General features: G+C 33.4%; 1 protein-coding gene across 1 annotated transcript; it reads right to left on the bottom strand.

Annotated features, from left to right (window-relative positions):
• On the bottom strand, window positions 1-9442 carry LOC123540845 (orexin receptor type 2-like). Its single transcript, XM_045326162.2, has 2 exons — window positions 9055-9442; window positions 1-1607 (listed from the first exon to the last, which is right to left on the bottom strand). The coding sequence occupies exon 2, from the start codon at window positions 1507-1509 to the stop codon at window positions 253-255; it is 1257 nt and encodes a 418-aa protein (XP_045182097.2). The 5' UTR covers window positions 1510-1607; window positions 9055-9442; the 3' UTR covers window positions 1-252.
• Between the last annotated feature and the right edge of the window lie 10622 nt (window positions 9443-20064).

Raw genomic sequence — 20064 nt, 5'->3', positions numbered from 1 at the left:
TCAAGCATGCCCATTTATTACATGTGTGACAAACGAAAACCCACGATAAACGCATTAAAATTTGACCACTTGCCTGTTTAAACTTTAAACAAACATTTAAACAAATTTAAATTACAGGTATACATGTATATACAAATATCATGAAGTCAGTGTGTAAACATATTTTGTGTGTAAAAATATTTCAAAACTGATTAAATCAATGAATAATGTTATATATGGATAACGTAAATGATCTAGAAAAGACCTTTTTACTCATTTCTTGCAACGACAGAAAATAGATCCAAAAAAAAGTTTTACTTTCATCCGAAACTGTCTATTCAAAAAGCAGTACACTATCGGGTTTACTGCACTGTTGAGCAGATAGGATCTTAGCGTCAAATTATAAACTGTTAACTGCACAGGCGTCATAGACTTTGTCAAATCTTTTTTAATGTACCGCATCGTAACAATAGCAAGATACGGAACAAAGGAAAGCACAAATATCAGTGTTACTATAAATAGAATCGTGGTTGTCCGCCCAGCTCGTATTTCCTTTCCGCCATGCCGTCTGACAGAAATATCCGAATGTGCCCGATCACGAATAGCTAATGGTTCAGCAATATCTGGTACTGGAGAATCTTTTCTTTCTTGTGTACGTGCCGAGTGAAAAAGTTTCGGTGAATGTTCAGAAAATGACTTCAAAAATCGTGTTGAAAATCGGCTTTTTGAATCCACGCTGACAGAGGTTCCGAATTTTAGTTTCCGGAAACTATCATCTGAAAAGTGTTTACGGCTGCAGACGACCCTTCCCACGAGAGCGTACATGATACCTAAACATAGTATCATTAGAATAATAATGATAAACATGTACAAGTTAAATATTAATGGTAACTTAGTTCCCACACTGTCATCAACGTAGCATGTTTTCAGAACAAACATGGTGTCATTTAATGGCGCAGGCAGAAGGATGGTTCTCGTGCCGTAAATAAACAAGGACGGCACTGCACTGATTATAGAAATTATAGTTACAGTGATGCAAATGATTTTTGAATGTTTGACAGTCATGTTTGGACGTAAGGGGAGGCAAACACGTCTGAACCTATCAACAGCGATAGCTATTAGCACACATGACGACGTATTGTTCATAAAAAACGTTGAAAACCTTGATATTTTACACAGGATCGGGTAGTCAAAACTGTAGAAGTTCCATATCAAAGACAATTCAACAGGCATGCCAAATGCACAGTTAATGAAATCGCAAATTGCCAAGGATATAATGAAATGTCTGGATGTTGTTTTAGTCATTTTCAGAAGATAAACAATTATCACGATGAAATTGCCTGGCATTCCCACCATCATCAGAAATGCTGTATATATGAATGAAGGCAGAAGAATTAAGAACTGCTGATGTTGCAGGGTCTCCATATCAGCTCCGTCTGTCATGTAGGTTATGTTCGACCTGTTATAACCGGAAGCGTCAATTTCACCGAAGGAATGTTTCGATAGGGATTCGGCGCTGTAGGACGGCATAGTGGCGTGTATTGATATATTTGCTGTACTATTAAAGTCCAAAATAGTGTGTATTAAACCATTCCGATGCTTATTCGAAATTCCAGTAACTCTGCGATCTGAAAGATAAGGAAAAAAGTCATATAGTTCATATATACCATTAGCTATTAGGCCTATAAGATTTGAGTCCCTGTCTATCTGCAGTGATTTCGCTCTATTCATTTGAAATGCACATTCTGTATTTATATCATCAGTGTAATAGTTGAAATATGCTAGCATTTTAGATCTGTAAAGTAAAAGGGTTCTCGTATAAGAATTATGAAATTTAGGCAAACGGCATGTTCAGAAAAACTTCCATATTTTTATAAACTTTTGCAAAGTATACTGGATGAAAGCTAAGTACAATTTCTGAATGTTCCAAAGAGCCTCGTTTTTATGACCAAAGTGTATCAAATTTATAATACTTAATCGGTATATTTGAAGGTAATCTGAAAGTAAGAAATGTGAACACTTCCTTTTAGCGTTATTCAAAATCTTAATGATGTATACTATCAATTATACCGTCAGATACTGATAGATACTAAAAGATAAAATAAATAATAGGAAAATATTTTATTGGTAGAAAGCAACCGTGTACAAATGTAATGTTTACCGTGCCAAAGTGTATCAGATAAAGTTGCCATAAACGTTGTCGTTAATTATTCCTTATTTCCATATATATCTTGCTTATTAAAAAGAAGAACTCTGTATGTTAACATCCATTTTCTTTCATTTCTTAGAGTACTGGCACCTTTACATGATATTAATTGCTTACGCACATGTCTTATTATTTTTGTACGGTATCAAAGGGCGGGGAGTACACGTGGGGTTTTATACATTTTTATACCTGGTATTTGTTGGTTTACACTTATTGTAAACATATGATAAATAGCAATAACATTAAATGTTGCAAAATCTTCCATGTGAGTAATTTATGTTTTATTTCCTGAGTTTACTCAAAATAATGATGAAGACTTCTCCTACGGAATTACTTGCGGGTCATTAAAACGTTATAGACAGCCCGGTGTAAAACATTTTCTGGCTCCTTGTCTAACGTGTATTGATAATATAAAGGTTCTTAAAATTGGCTTTTACTAGCTTTGTTTTTATAAACTGTCTTAATATCCAGCTTACTGTATAAAAGCAGTATGTCACGTGATTGTATTACACTTCGAGTGGGATGACATAATAATGATATTAAAAGTGCACGTGCTATCAAATTAGATTTGCCATGACCTATACATACAAGATTTGTAGTGAAGACATTTTTTGCTTTATGAGCGCAGTATTTCTACACAAAAAGAGAAACTAAAAATCAGACATCTGAAATTTTTCATCCATTAAAATTACATTAGGCCTTAAAAGTCATGACAGAAACCCGAAATAATATCTACCGTGTGGTATGGTATGATGCGGAGGTCATATTATGTACTGCCGCACCTTATTAACTTGCTGATTAAACATAGCAGGTGTTATATCTGAATAGAAATATACGCAAGGATAGTTCTGTCAGGTTGAAACAAATATTTTTTACAACGTGGAATTTTACTGAACCATATTTCTTTCAAAGCATCATCATATCCGAAGGAAAGTCAGTCGCTAATAAAATGATAGGGTCCTGTGCTTAATTGTTTTGTTAGTCTAATTGGGAAACATTGGTGCTCCCGTCAATCTCACAATGGCTTCTATGGGAAAATTGCATTTTTGATGACAATTCTGCATATAGAACTAGTCCCACGATATATATTTTAATGAAACTTTTCATAGTTTACCTTTTCTCTAGCATATAGCCAAATAAAGAGGTACTGCGCTTAATTTCGAACAATTCGCCGATCGTAATTGCTGCTTATTCTATGGTATTATTTTTATGTTGTTATTTCTTTACATCAATACCTATATATATTAAAAAATAACCTAAATATTGACAGGATAGTAGCGCTGAATGTGTACTTCTTTATACACGGGATATAATACATTTCTGACCCGTACAACGGTTTCCAGGCATTATTCCATGTTTTCTGAATAAATGACGTTAAGCCGTCACTCAATTAAACGTGCAGAACTGATTGGCCTGCCACACGAGCTATCAATTCTAGGTAGTAATGGAACCAGAATGTCAATAAGTTACTTAGTATCAATTCATCAGGTGTGACCGGTGTGAAGTTATAGATTTGTCATTGTTTGATTCAATTAACAATAACACTATCAAGAAATGTATTCCCAATAGGTCACCTGTAAATTCACCTAATATTAATAAAATAAATTTGTTTCAAACCATTAAATTTTGTTTTCCTTCAAAGGTATTTTTTTTATTTGAATGACAAAATAAATTGCTGATTGAATTAATTTAGGTTCAGTCGAAGTGCACTGAAGTTTTACAGATAATAATTTTGGCCTAATTTTTCTTTTCCGTAAATTATTAAATCAGTAGATTGGTGGCCTATTGAATTCGGCTCAAGCTAATGTTGCAAGACCTTGGTAAAATCGAAGGAAGCCGAATACAACCCAAACTAAGCTATTGTACATGTAACATTTACAGCGATTTCCTTTACGCAAAGACTGCCTCTGTGCGTTTGTTTATATGGGTAAGCTTTTTGTATGAAGGTTGATAAAAGTGAGGGCGTAACGTCCGTAGAATAAAGCCTGGATTCGGCGTACGGGAATGAAAATCACTTTATCAATTAATGGCAACCTATAAGTAAATTTATTACAATAGCAACGTTACTATCTTTCTAAAGTTGAAATATGATATTTAAACATGTGATACGCTTAATCATTCAAAATAATGGCGTAAAACCAGCTTGAAGTGGATCGCCTTTATCATGGGCAAATACATTGTATGTCAAAAACAAGCACACGGACCTATACATTTTATTTCACCATATTTTAGGCCATAATTTTTTTGCGACTGTGACAAGTTTTATTAAAATCTACATTATAGAAAAAATTCTATTCCTGAAAATGTTATGAAAATTGTGATTTTCCTATAGACTTCCATTATGAAAACTTGCGTGAGTTCCTAATTTTTCAAATCAGTTTAGCTAAAAATCCAGCGCACTATAAGGATCTTACATGCCTGCCTGTGTAAGACAGGGTTTTCCCTACCCGAGGGACAGTGTGTGGAATGGAAAACCGAGCGTTAGCGAGGTTTTTTATCCAGGCTGTCCTGAGGGTTGGGAAAACAGCTGTCTTACACAAACAGACATGTTAGATAATTTTTCTTGCCTATCACGTTCAAAATAGATCGTGGAGACAAATAGATTTGGGTATCTCCTAACATTATTTATATAATTTATGACGTCACAATAGTGCCAATACTATTTGACGTCACCAAAGTGCACGTTATTTTAGACAAGGTTTTTCCCTAGGGAAATACAGGAATATCTATCCCTTGCGCGTGCTCGGACAAATGTATACTTTCCCTGCCAGGTAGGCAAGAAGAGCCTATCTTTTTTTATTTGCTGAATTTTTTAAGTATATTCTAGAGGTTTTTAAAAGTCAGTAATTAGTTAAATACTACGTTGTAAAAAAAAATTGATCCGAACGTGCAGAACTACCTTAAATAATGTCTATACTCGTACAATATCAGAATTTAAGAATTATTGTTATATAATTCAATGATGCTATAAAACTCAACAATAAAACGATCTAATCAATAATATAACATTAACATTTAATTATATCGACGTTTCGGCGCTATCCTTTTTTCAGTGTCTTTCTTTTTATCAGATATTCATCTATAACACATCCCTAGATTTCTTGAATTTGATTTAAAAAAAATATTTCGGTACAAATTCTGTAGTCAGCTTTCCTGATATTTCACAGACTACAATATTTCTCCTTAGAAATAAATACTGCTAAAAGCTGTGTGCATATTTGTTACCGAAAGTAATTTACTTTGTTTTATTTTATGCTCTTCAGTGAAATACTGAAATTTATCAGTGAAATAAAATTGATATTTTCACTGTTTCAAACAGTGAAAATATCAATTTTATTTTTCACTGGTACGGAACTACACCTGAATGCGAAATAATATGAGTTATAAATGATAGAAAATTCCTTGCAAAATATTTTTCAGTAAAGGTATAAATGTATAAAATAAGCAGAAAATATATATCATGACGTCATAATGCGATGCACGTGACGTTGCACGGACAAACTGGACATGATTTGGTTAAAACCATTAAAGATGCATAAAATAAAGAGAAAATTGTTTGTTTGAGTGTAAGATAGAACAGAACAGAACATATACTTTATTCGATTTGTACAGAGTACATCATCAGTATAATAACAAATAATATTTCAGCTAATATAGTAATCACGTGGTACTTAACATCTGACATGTGATTTGGTTATAGTTTAAGTATCATGTACAGCATAACATTTAAAGATAATTATCAATAGAGGAATAGAGGATACACAAGAAAAATCATAACAGATATAAATTTATAAAGATTGTCGTCTGTTACATACATTTAACAAATGTATTTTTTACGTTACACGTCCACAGCAATATATTTTACGGTTTACAAGCATTACAAATACAATGCACTTATCATAAATACATAAAACAGGTACATGTATGTACACATATCTTGATTTAACTTACATCAATATGAAACGTTCATACATTTTACAAATGAATTTTACTTAGAACTTCACTGTAATATACTTTACAGATTACAGATACAATATACTTTTCATACATACATAAAACAGCAATATACAGTTCATACATGTATCTGTTTGCTAGCTATATCTATATTACATTACATTTAATATTTGGTTCCTACAGTTCAGTGCTTGTTTTATATAAAGAGATAAATTGAAAATAGTTTGTTTTTCTTGTTTCTGCATTAACTCTATAAATTTATACATGCTCGGTCTAACGTAATAATATTTCTTCATGTATTTTTTTCTTAAGGTTGTAAAACAAGGACAAACTAAGATAAAATGATATTCGTCTTCTTGAGTGTAAGATAGAAATATATTTCGCTCGTGAACGCCATAATTTACATTTTCACTCGTGGCTGCACCACTCGTGAAAATATTGCATCATAGTGTTCGCTCGGTGAAATATATTTTGATCTTACACCAAAACAAACAAATATCCTCTACATATATTTTCGAAAAAAAATGTCGATCTGATGTCTAGCTCCTTTGAAGAATCTATTATACCTCAGAATTTAAGAATCTATTATACCTCAAAATAACTTTTTTGTCGTCAGTATTGACCGGTAATAATAACCTGTTTGTTACCATTTATTCAAGCCTTTAGCAAGTAATATTACTCAATAGCTTCCAAATGCATAAAAATATTTTCGCTACAACGTTTTAAAGTTCCATAAGGCTTTATATTTAATGTTAAAAACAGATGAAACAGCTATCCAAATAGATGTTACGCAAGATCACATGGTTATAGAAATGCTTACGTTTAACTATGTACATTAACTGTTACAGCCACAAAGTGGGTAATCAAAAATAGATTCAGTAAAACGTTCAACAATATTCAAACCTTTGAAAATGTTTTTAAAAAATGTGTAATACTAACGTTAAATACAAACTGTTGTTACATGAAAGACAAAGCAGTAACTTCATTTCTGACAAATGTTTTTGTACTTGTCTGTAACAATCTAGATGGGTTTGTCAATGACAGCTGGGGCCGGTAAGCGACAAGAATTTTGTTGCACTGTCTAACATGTATTGCATTGTATATATAATATATACATTACTTTTTCAACATTCCATTGTCTGATACAGCTTGTAACAGCCGGGATTGGTGTACATTAAGGCCACTGTACTGACCTACTTATACCTAATAAATTAATGTCCACCAATATATACCTAATAAATTACTGTCCTATCTACACAAATACCTGCAACAGCTTTCGAGCATTTTATAAAAGTTGAAGAAATGTTGGCCTCTATTTAAACTAATGATATTATAGTTTCTTTTAAAGATACAAAAAGAGTTCCCTCTGTAGAAGGTTAGCCTCTATTGGCCCTCGGTCCTGAAATGTATACTGATTGTTTTATATATGTCAGGAATAATGTATGTCCCTGTATATGTACATTAACCATCGCGGCGGACTAACTAAAGTATTAACGTTTGTTGATAATATTCTAAAAGGATTTTTTTTCGCATTCTGATACGGCTTTTAAGGCTAGTTTTTATCCCATTAGATAGAATGTTACACATATCGCATAGATCAGTATCATGATAATATCTCTTTATCTCTCATTATATATTGTAACGAACTCTTACAGTAATCTGTCACGATATAGACAAATGAGATTAAGTAAATAGGTTTTAGCGTAAGTAAACATTTCTCTTAATGTGAAAATCGTATTATCATAGAGACACAAAATTACAGTTTTTACGGGCGAGAGTGATCTCCAAGATACTTTTACTCTAGTTCAACGGTAATAACGATAATTATTTTCAGCGTTATTTCATAAATAGAAAAAAAAACAGAACATGCAACAGATATCGATCGAAGGGGAGCGGTGGTCTAGTGGATAAGATGTCGGTCACTCAATCCAGGTGTCGTGGGTTCGAGCCCCACTGGGGTCACGACCATGACTTCAAATATGACAGCAGTACTGGTGTTCCAGGAAGCGGACTCGAGAGTAGTTCCAATAAGCTAAAAGCTTTCATGAAATTGGAGCTAAAACAAATTAGTATAAACTATCGTAAGAATTGTAAGCGGTTACCGTTGGTAGTTTAAAACATTCAAAATCGTATCAATTTTTACAGAGAAGACGACCAATATTTGAACAGTTACATTGGATAACGGTAACGCTTTTGGTAATATGGTAAAACAACGAATTCGTAATGATTTTGTTATTCGCCATAATGATGTATATTTATTTAACCAAACGTCAACGCCTTACGAAATTTATCTGGTCAACATAGAAAGAAATCAAATGTTCTTGCATATGTAAAAAGTTAAACATGCCACGAACGAATTGCAACACAATAGTTAACTGACAAAACACACGATCAAAATCTATTTCATTTGCATGAACAAATACCCATTTCACAAATAGAAACAAAGAGACATCGAGTTTAAAATTTATGTATAGCACTTGCATATTAGTTGAATTTTCTATTTGATTCTCTCGTGTTTTTTTTTATAAAATATTCCCAATAGGTCTTAAAACAAACACAGTTCCATTCAGGAAAGTCCATAAAATGGCATTTCGGTGTACCATAAAAAAACACACATTATCTATGAGATATTATTCTCTTTACACGTTCAAAAATAATTTTAAAAAATAGAGTTAGTTTAAAATTCCGTCCCTTAACTTATTTTATCAAATTAATAAATGAATAGTATAAATCTATATTATTAGATATGCGTTTCCGTTACTTCTGTAAATATGTATTAATCATTATAGATTTGGAAAATAAAACTTGACTGAGTTTTGAATAAAATCATAGAATTATGACATACATTTCTTTCGTTATACTAAACTGTTTCTTTTCCAAATTTTATTGCGTTGTAAAAACATTATAAACTGTACCTGTTTTTTGTATTCCGTATGTAATTTTATTCCTTCCCTTTGTCAATTACACCACTCCTTTGAAAGTTACCCGTTAATGTCAACCTTCAAATAACATGTATTTCCAAATAAAATGTTTCAACAGAAAGAAAATTTCAGTACCTATAGAAATAACGTAAACATCCTGATTGATGTATTCCTTCAAATTGATTGAAATTCCGCCTTACGCTAGTTATGGGACTGGTCTGTTACAATTCACTCTCAGAAAATATTCCATGAGCATTAAAACGATTTCATGTAATCGATTCTCTTAGATACAGCCGTAAACTAATTCTTTAGCCTCTTTAGTCATTGTATGTTTCTTTTTCATAGCCAGCCATCCAAAAGTTTAAACGATTTGAACATATCTGAGACAATATGGGAGCAATTAGTCAGGTATCAATATACTGCACTGAAATCTCGGGGGAGACGTGAAAATCCGATATTTGAAATCCCAGAGCGCAATTAGTGATAACATACGTAACGAATAACGTCATTTAAATAGGAATAAAGTAATTACTAATTACCGTAACCAGTAATATTATCGCGGGTTTAGAAATTTTATTACTCTACATTTAGCACACAATATGAAATTTCTACTTAATCAAAATAAAGAAAACTATAAAATTTTACGTAAACAAGTTATTAATCACATTTTAAGCTGGGTGCGTTTGAAAATAAAGCAAACGAACATTAAAATTTCTGCTAAATTTAGTCTGTTTCGAAAGTATCGCTTTTCGGCGGTGTCGCTAAATAAAGCGTATTCAGATGAACCACTCAATGGTGCATTGATTATTAAAAGCTGTGATCAGGGTTCCAAGTTGTTTATGCCATAAACGTAAAATGAACTTATGGTTTACCGGGTAATTTTCTTTTATTGAGAATTAGATAAAATATGCCAATATTAAGTACAAAGGTTGGTAGACAGATGTGGCAACTAGTAAAAACAGTACTTATTACGTCACGTAAAAGTTATATTTCTAACACAATAATTTGTTTAAAAAGTATGTTCACAAAAATGCTTATGAACTATTTACTTTAATATAAACAAAAGCGCATGTTATAAGAAATTTATACTTTACCTAATTCAATGACTAGCAGTTATACCACGACACCATTTTATAAGAACACTAACTACATTTGCATATTTTTTTTTATTTTCTAAATAAAATAAAGGCGAAACATTTCAGATGTCACACAGGCCAAATGGATTTTTGTTAGTATGCGATAACCTACTTCTCGTACACCTGCAATTCTAAAAGAAACTGTGTTCGATCCAAACAATTGGTGCAAAAATTATCTCAATATTGTTTGAGGTTTTACCATTCACCTCGTCTGGTTATAAAACGTTTTTTCCCATTCTTTTCAAAGGTGCGAGTATTTGATCTTTTTATCATAGTGCTGTAAGAGTGGAAGAGTGTTTTTCAACACATAGTATACGATACCATGAATTCCACGGCCTATAAATTATAGCTGAATTAATGACGATATCGTCCCTTTTAATACTAATGGTAATAATAATAGTAATGATAATGATAATAATAACATTTATTATCATAATCAATGATATAACTAAACAAGAGCTGTCGGAGGACAGCAATACTTGACTATTCAACAGCCTTGTCAATTGAATGAATATTAAAGTCCAAAAAGGGGCATAATTTTGTAAAATTGCAACAAAGGATTAGGAACATGTACAATGCATATCAGCGCAAGACAATGGACAATTGTGTGAAATTTCAATTCATTCCCATTAGTGGGTACTGAGATACCAGCTTACATACAAAACCTTAACCAAAAATTTCTAAGTCCAAACAGGGGCATAATTTTGTAAAAAAATGCAAAGTACAGTTATGGAATATGTGTAATGCACGTCAGATCATCATGGTGAATTAATGGGTACTGAGATACCAGCTTACATACAAAATTTTAACCAAAATTTTCTAAGTCGAAAAAGGGCATCATTTTGTAAAATAAATAAAAACAAGTGAATGAAGTATTGCCATGCAATACAAAGTCCCCTACTGGAAGGCACCTAATTTTCTCTACTGCAGTATAACAGTATGAACTGATATCTGTCAATGATGTATAAACATTATTGTACTACATATACAATATGTTATAACAACACACTTGGATTAAAATGTGCATATATAAAAACCCACAGTTGTTTTCATATTGAATTTTTTTGGCTGATTATAAAAATGTTATCATGTAAGTTATTTATAGTAACAACAAAGGGAAATTAATCTTTAAAAAAAAATCTATATAAGTCCACAAGAAACTCTTTACCAGGTAGAGATAGGTCAAAATACACCTAAACATTGGATGTAACATGCATGCTGTACCACAGAAAAGTGGTCTCGATTTTTCTCTACCGCCAGTAATAAAAAAGTTACAATAAAATCTATTTATAGTAAAACAAAGGGACGTAATTCTAAAAACAAGGGTGCCTCATGGTGGTGAACATTTGTTCCAAGTTACATCAAAATCCCTCCATGCATGAAGAAGAAATGTTCCGTACAAAGTCATTCTTGAATTTGACCTTTGACCTTTAAATATGACCTTGACCTTAGACCTAGGGACCTGGTTCTTGCGCATGACATGTTGTCTCATCCAGGGGAATATTTGTGCCAACTGATATTTAAATCCTGCTTTGCATGACAATGTTATAGACCGGACAGGAAAAAAATCCTCTTGACCTTTGGTCTCAAAGTGTGACCTTGACCTTTAAGCTAGGGTACTGGGTGTTGCGCATGACACGTCATCTCATCATGGGAAACATTTGTGCCAAATAATATTAAAATCCCTTCATGGATGGCACAGTTATGGACGGGACAGGAAAAAAACTCTGTTGACCTTTGACCCCCAATTGTGACCTTGACCTTTGAGCTAGGGGTCCGGGATTTACGCATGACACGTCGTCTCATCATGGGGAACACTTGTGCTAAGTGATATTAAAATCCCTTAATGAATGTCAGAGTTATGGACCGGACACGAAACAGACCCTGTTCATGCTATGTTAACATTTGACTGCTTAGTGTGACCTTGACCTTTAAGCTAGGGGTCTGAAAGTTGTGCACGACACATCGTCTTATTATGAGGTACATTTCTGCCAATTAATATTAAAATCCCTTCATAGATGGGAGAGTTATGGACCAGACAGGAAAAAGCCTTGTTGACCTTTGACCTCCAATTGTGACCTTGACCTTTAAGCTAGGGGTCCAGGTTTTGCGCATGACACGTCGTCTCCTCATGGGGAACATTTGTGCCAAGTAATATTAAAATCTCTTCATGGATGGGAGAGTTATGGACCGGACAGGAAAAAAGCCCTGTTGACCTTTGACCTCCAATTGTGACTTTGACCTTTGAGCTAGGGGTCCGGGATTTGCGCATGACACATCATCTCATCATGGGGAACATGTGTGCCAAGTAATACTAAAATCCCTTCAAGGATGGGAGAGTTGTGGACCGGACAGGAAAAAAGCCCTGTTGACCTTTGACCTCCAATTGTGACCTTGACCTTTGAGCTAGGGGTCCGGGTTTTGCGCATGACACGTCGTCTCATCATGGGGAACATTTGTGCCAAGTGATATTAAAATCCCTTCATGGATGACAGAGTTATGGACCGGACACGAAATTGCGGACGGAGGAACGGACGGACAGACAGACGGACGGACGGACGGAATGACGGAAAAGTGCAATCCTATAGTCCCCGAAACTGGTTTTCAACCAGTAGGGGACTAATAAAGTTAAGAAACTTGTGCAGTGCATGTCAGATCATCCCAGTGAACAAGTATGTGAAGTTTCAATCCATTCCCAATAGTGGGTACTGAGATACCAGCTTACATACAAAAGCTTAACCGCGAACGAGAAGAAGAAGAAGATACAAAATCTTAACCAAAAACTGCTAAGTCGAAAAAGGGGCATAATTTTTTAAAAATGTTTGTAAAAATGGAAAGTAGAGTTGTGGAACCTGTGTATTGCATGTAAGATCATCACTGTGAACAAGTGTGTGAAGTTTAAATCCATTCCCATAAGTAGATACTGAGATACCAGCTTACATATAAAACCTTAACCAAAACTTTCTAAGTCGAAAAAGGGCTATAATTTTGTAAAAAAGCAAAATAGAGTTATGGAACCTGTGCAATGTAAGTCAGTCCAATAGCTCTACCTATTCTTTGAATAGTCGAGCTGAAAATCATTCTAACATATTTCTGTCTTTCTAGTTACCTTCGAAAGTTTTAAATGTACACAGATCTTGTTTTAAATGTCAATACATTTCTTGTAAACCGGTCCGAGTGCTGTGTGTAGTATTGGGTTTGTTGTGGTAAAGGCGGGAGAAGTAAAGGGATATGTATGTGGAACCGAGAAAACATACAACATTCCGCAAGTGAATGCTTTGAAACAACAAACAAAAGAAACAATATAACCATAATTAATGTTCGAATTAATGTTCAACAGACTGAGTACACATGATGTATTCGGCAGTATACGTGATAGATCAAATATCGAAACACGAGAATTCATATAAGATAGCTAAGTGTCAGTGCATATGTAACGTTATCCACATTCATAAAGGCCCGAAGTCAGAGGAAGGTTAGTGTTTACCCTCACAGAACACTCGATTTCTCTCCTGTCATGTACTTAGCCTTTGCTGTGATGTATATAGTATGCAAGACATATTTCTATCAACAAAACATGAGATATTTTAGCCTCAGACAAAATTCATTTATCTGTTTATTGAATGGCTTTCCCGCTTGATCGGTGCCTTCTGTGATATGTTTATGACCCTCTCATCGAGTGGAAGCCAAAATATCCACTTTTGGTTAGAAACAATCAGAATATTGTTATCAGCATTTAATGACGTCACCATGTAACATTACATAGAATTATACGTATAATAGGCATATATCCCGGCTATTTCTTACTTTGCTGTATTTTAATGAGACAAGACTGACAATATTAAATTATTTCCTTCCAGTGAAAGTATCTAATTAATTAGTTTGCTCTGATTTCCCACCTTGTCAATAAATTAACTTGGATTGAACTGTGATGATTGAACATGTACCAAGAATATAAGCAGTGTGTGAACAAAGGAATTATATATACTTTACTGTTTACTTGCCATCTTGGTACAGAAATTTTATTCTACTATTTAGGTGTTTTTCCCTATGATTATTCGTGAAGTAACTGCAACATAATCAGAGCGTTAGCTTAAATAGATAAGAGAAAAAACGTTGCCATGACAGGAATGAAAAAACATGGCATGAAAATTGATTATAGTCAATGAATATGGTACAAATTGGGGATAATGTATACAGACTGACAAAATGCATGTGTTGAATATAAACATATAGCACAGACTATGAATATACCACCCATGACAGCTATGATGGTTTTAAAGGCATCTTGTGTGCCTAATAAAACGGTATAAAACTTCAAATCAAAATAGAATTTGCAGCAATGCCTCTGAGAGTTAAACAGTGGCTTGTTAATTAAGTTTGTGTTCTATACTGTTTATATAGCAATTGCTGCGGATCGTGTTAGAATTAACAGTAAAGACCATTTCAGATAATGCTTGAGAGAATTTGCACATTTCATACTATCTCACAAACAGACTTAATCAAACTGAGTTTGCTATTTTACGTCCTTGAGTTCTATGCTTCTGAAGGAATCTTCTTTAGATCTGTCAACAGTTATTACAGTCAAACTATGTTCGCTAGAGCTCGACGGGACAAGCAACATGTGTTCAAGTTATCAGTAGGACACGCCAACGTGAAGTACACATTATATAGAGCTGAGTTCGAGCCAAAAGGAGTAAGCGAATAATCCGAAATCTAGTAAACAAAGTTTAACTGTACCAGTCTGTACGCGCCATAGATTTTTTCTACCTGTACTGTTCATACAGACAATCAAACGGGCAATCAAACAGCCTTTTTTAAATAGTGTTAGCCTGAAAACGGAAGTTTTAGAAGATCAGACATGAAAAAGATCGCTTTTATAAATGAACAAAATATCAGAGCGTACGAAAAATTAAGCTCATTCTATAGAAATAGCTTTAGTCGTTTTGAATTTTGCCGGTCTCAGATGCAATAAATCTACACGAGATAATTTATTTTACTTTTCAAATTCATAATTATCACCGAAAAATTACAAGTTTGTATTAAAAGGTAGCAAAAAATGGCGAAAATCTGACGTTTATAACAAAAATGCACTTATTGACCTTTGACCTTGAGCTGTGACCTTACTTTGACCCTTAGAAGGCGACAGCCCCCCTGAAATTTTTCCAATTTTTATAAAGTTAACAAAGAACATGGCTGTCGGGCATTTACAAAAAAATGACATCAGAGGCAATTTCTAGGCCACTTTTCTGGATATATAGGCAGACTACATGTAAACATTTACAAACCAAACTAAAACAAAAACTCTTCAGATTGATCATCTTGTTTAAATGATATGTTCCGCGGGAAAATAAACTAAAGACACAGATACATAACAAAAAACAAATGTGAGAAAACGTTATCAAAAAGGCGTATTCCTGCACTGCCAAGTACAGTATATTTCTTTGGATTTTTGTAAGAAGCCAAGTTTGAAATTCACGTACATATAAAACTAGAAGAGATAAAACAGCGAAATCGCCTATACATGAATCTACGATAAAATATGGTTGGCTGTTACATTTCACCCCCCTATGACTGTAACATAAGAGATTCTACTTCAGTTCCATTACATACGAATTATTTCAGGGCCAAACGGTTGAAAACAGCATTTCAAAAACATAAATATAATAAAAAGTCATAATGACTTATATGTAGGTCCATAAAACACGTTCTTATCTCTACGAGCGAATTCAATTAGCTTAATTATGATTCAGCGGTGACGTCATAAATGTTTGACATAAAAGTATGACGTCATAATGATGTGACGTCATATAAAAGTCAAGCTCGTCACTCGTAACACAGGGTTAACTCGCCTAACTTGATGATTATGTTCATAATTAGTTTGCGAGATGTTAGATTACTAATTTATGAATACTTCTCAAAATTCTGATAAAAAAGAAACAAATATCTATACGTTCCATTGGCTATGCAACACTCTCTAACCATAGGGGGGAAATTGTAACAGCATATGACCCGAATGACGTATTACGCTGAAAATGTAGTACTGTAAAATGCAAATTATTTGCGTTGTTAGAATCGAAATAATAAATATGTTCCAATAATTTTATCAATTAATAGAACATGGGCAGTCGTTTGGATGCGAATAATTAAATCACTCGTGCTACGCACTTGTGATTTAATTACAACGCATCCAAACTCCTGCCCATATTTTATTAACTGATAAAATATAGGAACAGATTTATTATTTCTTAATTAAAAATCTATTCCAGTGGTTTACGCATGTGCTGTAGTAATTTCAGGAATGTGTGGGCGTTTAGAATTACCATCTAAGTACAAAAATTATGCGATATCAAAGTTCAAATGTAGATATTAGATAACCCCAACTGTTATGTTGTTTTTATTTTCATTCCATTAGCATGAAAATGGTACTCTTCATATTTTTGAATCAGCTAAAATATATTTCTTTGCACATTAACGTTAGGCTATTATAAGGACTGGTAACCGCTCTTCAAGTGTTTTCAATATTTACAATTTTGTAACTACCGGTATTTGTTTATGTTGGTTCTATAAATGTCATAACTTCCAAAAGGCTTAATAATTGTCAGTGAATTTGAAAGTACATCGAATATTATTTGTATTATTTTTATGACTGTGAATATAGGGGTAAGCATGTTTGTTTTCCTGTTACAACGCCTTTAGATTTCCGAGTATTTGCTTGGTGACAGAACCAGGTAGAGCAAATGTACCGATGTATCACGAAGGAATCTGATGTTATAAAATGAAACAAATGTGAGCTAATGCTATTTTAGCCTTAAACGTGTAAAAATTGATACATTGTTAATTAAATTCAGTGCGGAATGCTAGAATGAACTACCTTTATATAAAAATAACGTCTTACCCTTATATAAAAAAATGAATAAACCCCATAATTGTCCCACTTCACAAGCTATAGACGTCTTAGCCTGACATATTCAATCGACAGTATTTGTTTATTATAAATCCATCGTTTTGAATATTTTAAATCTCCTCTTCATACTCTTCTCATCATGTAGGAAGTTTTTACACATCTTAGTTACTATCGAACCACCATAATTTATCATTTTGATTAGCTGAACCATCATCTGTCAGTAATTATGGATATTTCACTGCACGTGCCTTAATGTTACTATTATAAAATATTCTAAAGCAAACTTTCTGATGTTTTTATATCTTCTTTTTTACATTTTAATTTGTAAAACATCCGAAAGACTAATGTGTCAGTTCCAAGATGCTAGCTTTCTTTTCACAACGTAATCAAGGACATCCTGTCTGAAACCAGGTGTCAGATGTGTAAATTGTTACGATCTGATCCGTTTTCAACTTTTGTTTTGAACAGGAAGTGAGAGTGTGGAAGCAAAGCCAAAAATTATAAGATTCAAAAAAGAAATAGCGTGCTGAATTTTCAGAATAAAATAATGCAAATATCGCATTAAGAGCTTCAGTGATAGTTCTTGAAATATTCTATTTAATTACAAATACAAAAAATATGATGATAAATGTCTGACCGATAGTAAAAAAGGAAAGAAATTACATCAAATCAAAGACATGGTGTATAGAGTAACTAGTTGAATTCCTACAGATCTGTTCTGTTTTGTTTATTACCGTACATGTACTGTGTACACTTATAATGTGACCAATATTTCAGTTATTCCTCTAAAATGGTCCTATTTAACCATCAACGCGTGGACAAATTAATATAAATATATATCATATAATGAATTATCACCAGTATTGAAATCATTTCTTTAGGAGCTGGAGAAGCATTCAATATATGTAAGTGTTACTTTCAGCAGTATTTCAGTCATGTAATGGCGGTCAATTAACCTAATTAGTGTTTCTGGAGTCTCAACAAGTACTAGCCTTTTTCCCCGCAAGCAACTGCCAACTTCTCCATATGATTCAGAAGTGGAGGACGAAATTACTCCTGACAATGTCTATTATCAAATCATCATGGAGAATATACACCTCTCCCGGGGATCGAACTCACGAACCCGCGATCCTTAGATCTGCGCTATCCTTATTGACCTAAAATACTTGGTTGTGTACATGACAGTAAAGTGATTCCTTAACTGTTTATGTAAGCGTTATCAACTGTGCGTACATTCATTGAGCCATGACAGTTCAAATAAGGAAACCTAAAATAAAAACGTCACATAATAGATGCAACTTGGTGCTGGTCTCTATGTGGCAAGTACTGCCGTCTGCAGTATTAATTGTCATGAATTGCTGTCATTAATGACGTCACAAACCTGATATATAATATCAACATATGTTCATATTGAAAATATTGACGGATGTTCCATTTCAACTAAAGATGGTTGAACATTCAGAATATGATACTTTGAATTTCTGCTATGATGAATTTACTAATTAATTTAAGGGTTACTTTATTGTTACCCTTACGGCTAAATAAATATAATTCACGCTATGATCGTTTTTATGTTTTGTTATAAAAAAGTAATCATTTAACATTGTGTCGAACATTCACTCAAATCTGTCAAAATTTGGCGATAAAAGAAAAAAATAACAGGTGTGGAGTTAAAAAAAGTCGTCGAGTATATTATTAATAAACGCACCATTTTGCTTCCTTTAGTACCTTAGAAGTCATTTTCAAAAGTTTATTTCTGACCTTGACATGTCTGTGACCTCAAAATTACCTTTAAATAACCCTTGGATACGACAATACCGAAAGTATTTTTGCAGTTGATCCACATATATAGGTTTGCAAACATGTCAATTATAACACACTTTGCCATCGTATGCCACTTTTCCCAGATATATATTATTCTATATGATATAACATAATATATATAATATATATTTTTAATATTATCATCAGTTTTATTTAGAAAATACTAAAGGGCGTTGAAAAACAATATGGTAATAAGGTACAGTTACCTGCCCTTCTTTACCCAACTAAAGGAAGTGTATCCGAGAGAAAAGAGGTCCCTCATTTCATGATGGATTTGATTGTAAATAGATATCCTGAGCTTCTGAAAGTGGTCAAATTTTATAGATCTGATGTAAATGAAGAGAAAGTGGTAAAACATTGCTGGAAAATCATGTTTTTTTTGGCAAATGACTGTCTGCGGATTTGTACAAAAAGTAGGCTGAACCGCTTCACTTTGTAAAAATGCAATACACTATTCATTCTGACAGATGTGAGGAGAAAAGTAGCAGGTCAACAGGTCACTTAAAAGTGATTTTTGTGTTTCTCTCGGATAGATTTCTAAAGAGAAGGTTTTTGCATTTGTCTTCAGAACATTGTGTCAAAGCCTTGCATTGATATATTTGTATGTAACCCTATGGGAAATTAATTGTACTTTTGGGTCTGATATGAATGCAGAAAATGAACCGGTGTCCATGTTGGAAATTCTATACAAGCTTTATTTCTGCTTGGAATGAGCTGAAACTTCATAGACAGGTTGTAGATATATTCTAAACATATACAATTGATTATTTAATCACTTTGGCTAAAATGTTTCAGTTTTATGAGGTTTGAAGTTGAATATATGCCCTCGGCCGAGGGGGGAAATTAAAAAAAAAAAAAAAGTTACTTTCACTTTTGAAATGTTCTAAATATAGAAAGATGTTGTGTAGCAGCCTCATTTTGAAATCCAGACCTGAAATGGAGGGCTTTTTTCAAAAACATGCTGAAAAATTACAAAAAAAATCTGTGGCGAGCCAGGATTCCAGTTGCCGTCTATGGACTGGTGCCACCAAACAGGGCCATTATATATATGGAGTTATCAATGTTAAATTACCTGGCCGGGATAGATGGTCTACTGTAACTGTACATAGGTTCAGTTACATGGTGTCCGACAGGATC

Source organism: Mercenaria mercenaria, chromosome 16 (genome assembly GCF_021730395.1).
Source record: "Mercenaria mercenaria strain notata chromosome 16, MADL_Memer_1, whole genome shotgun sequence".
Classification (NCBI taxonomy): Eukaryota; Metazoa; Mollusca; class Bivalvia; order Venerida; family Veneridae; genus Mercenaria; species Mercenaria mercenaria.
This window is presented reverse-complemented; position numbering and strand designations above follow the sequence as displayed.

Bases quoted from the DNA above. Each gene is read 5' to 3' on its own strand.
- LOC123540845 (XM_045326162.2), bottom strand. From the start codon at position 1,509: ATGCCGTCCTACAGCGCCGAATCCCTATCGAAACATTCCTTCGGTGAA.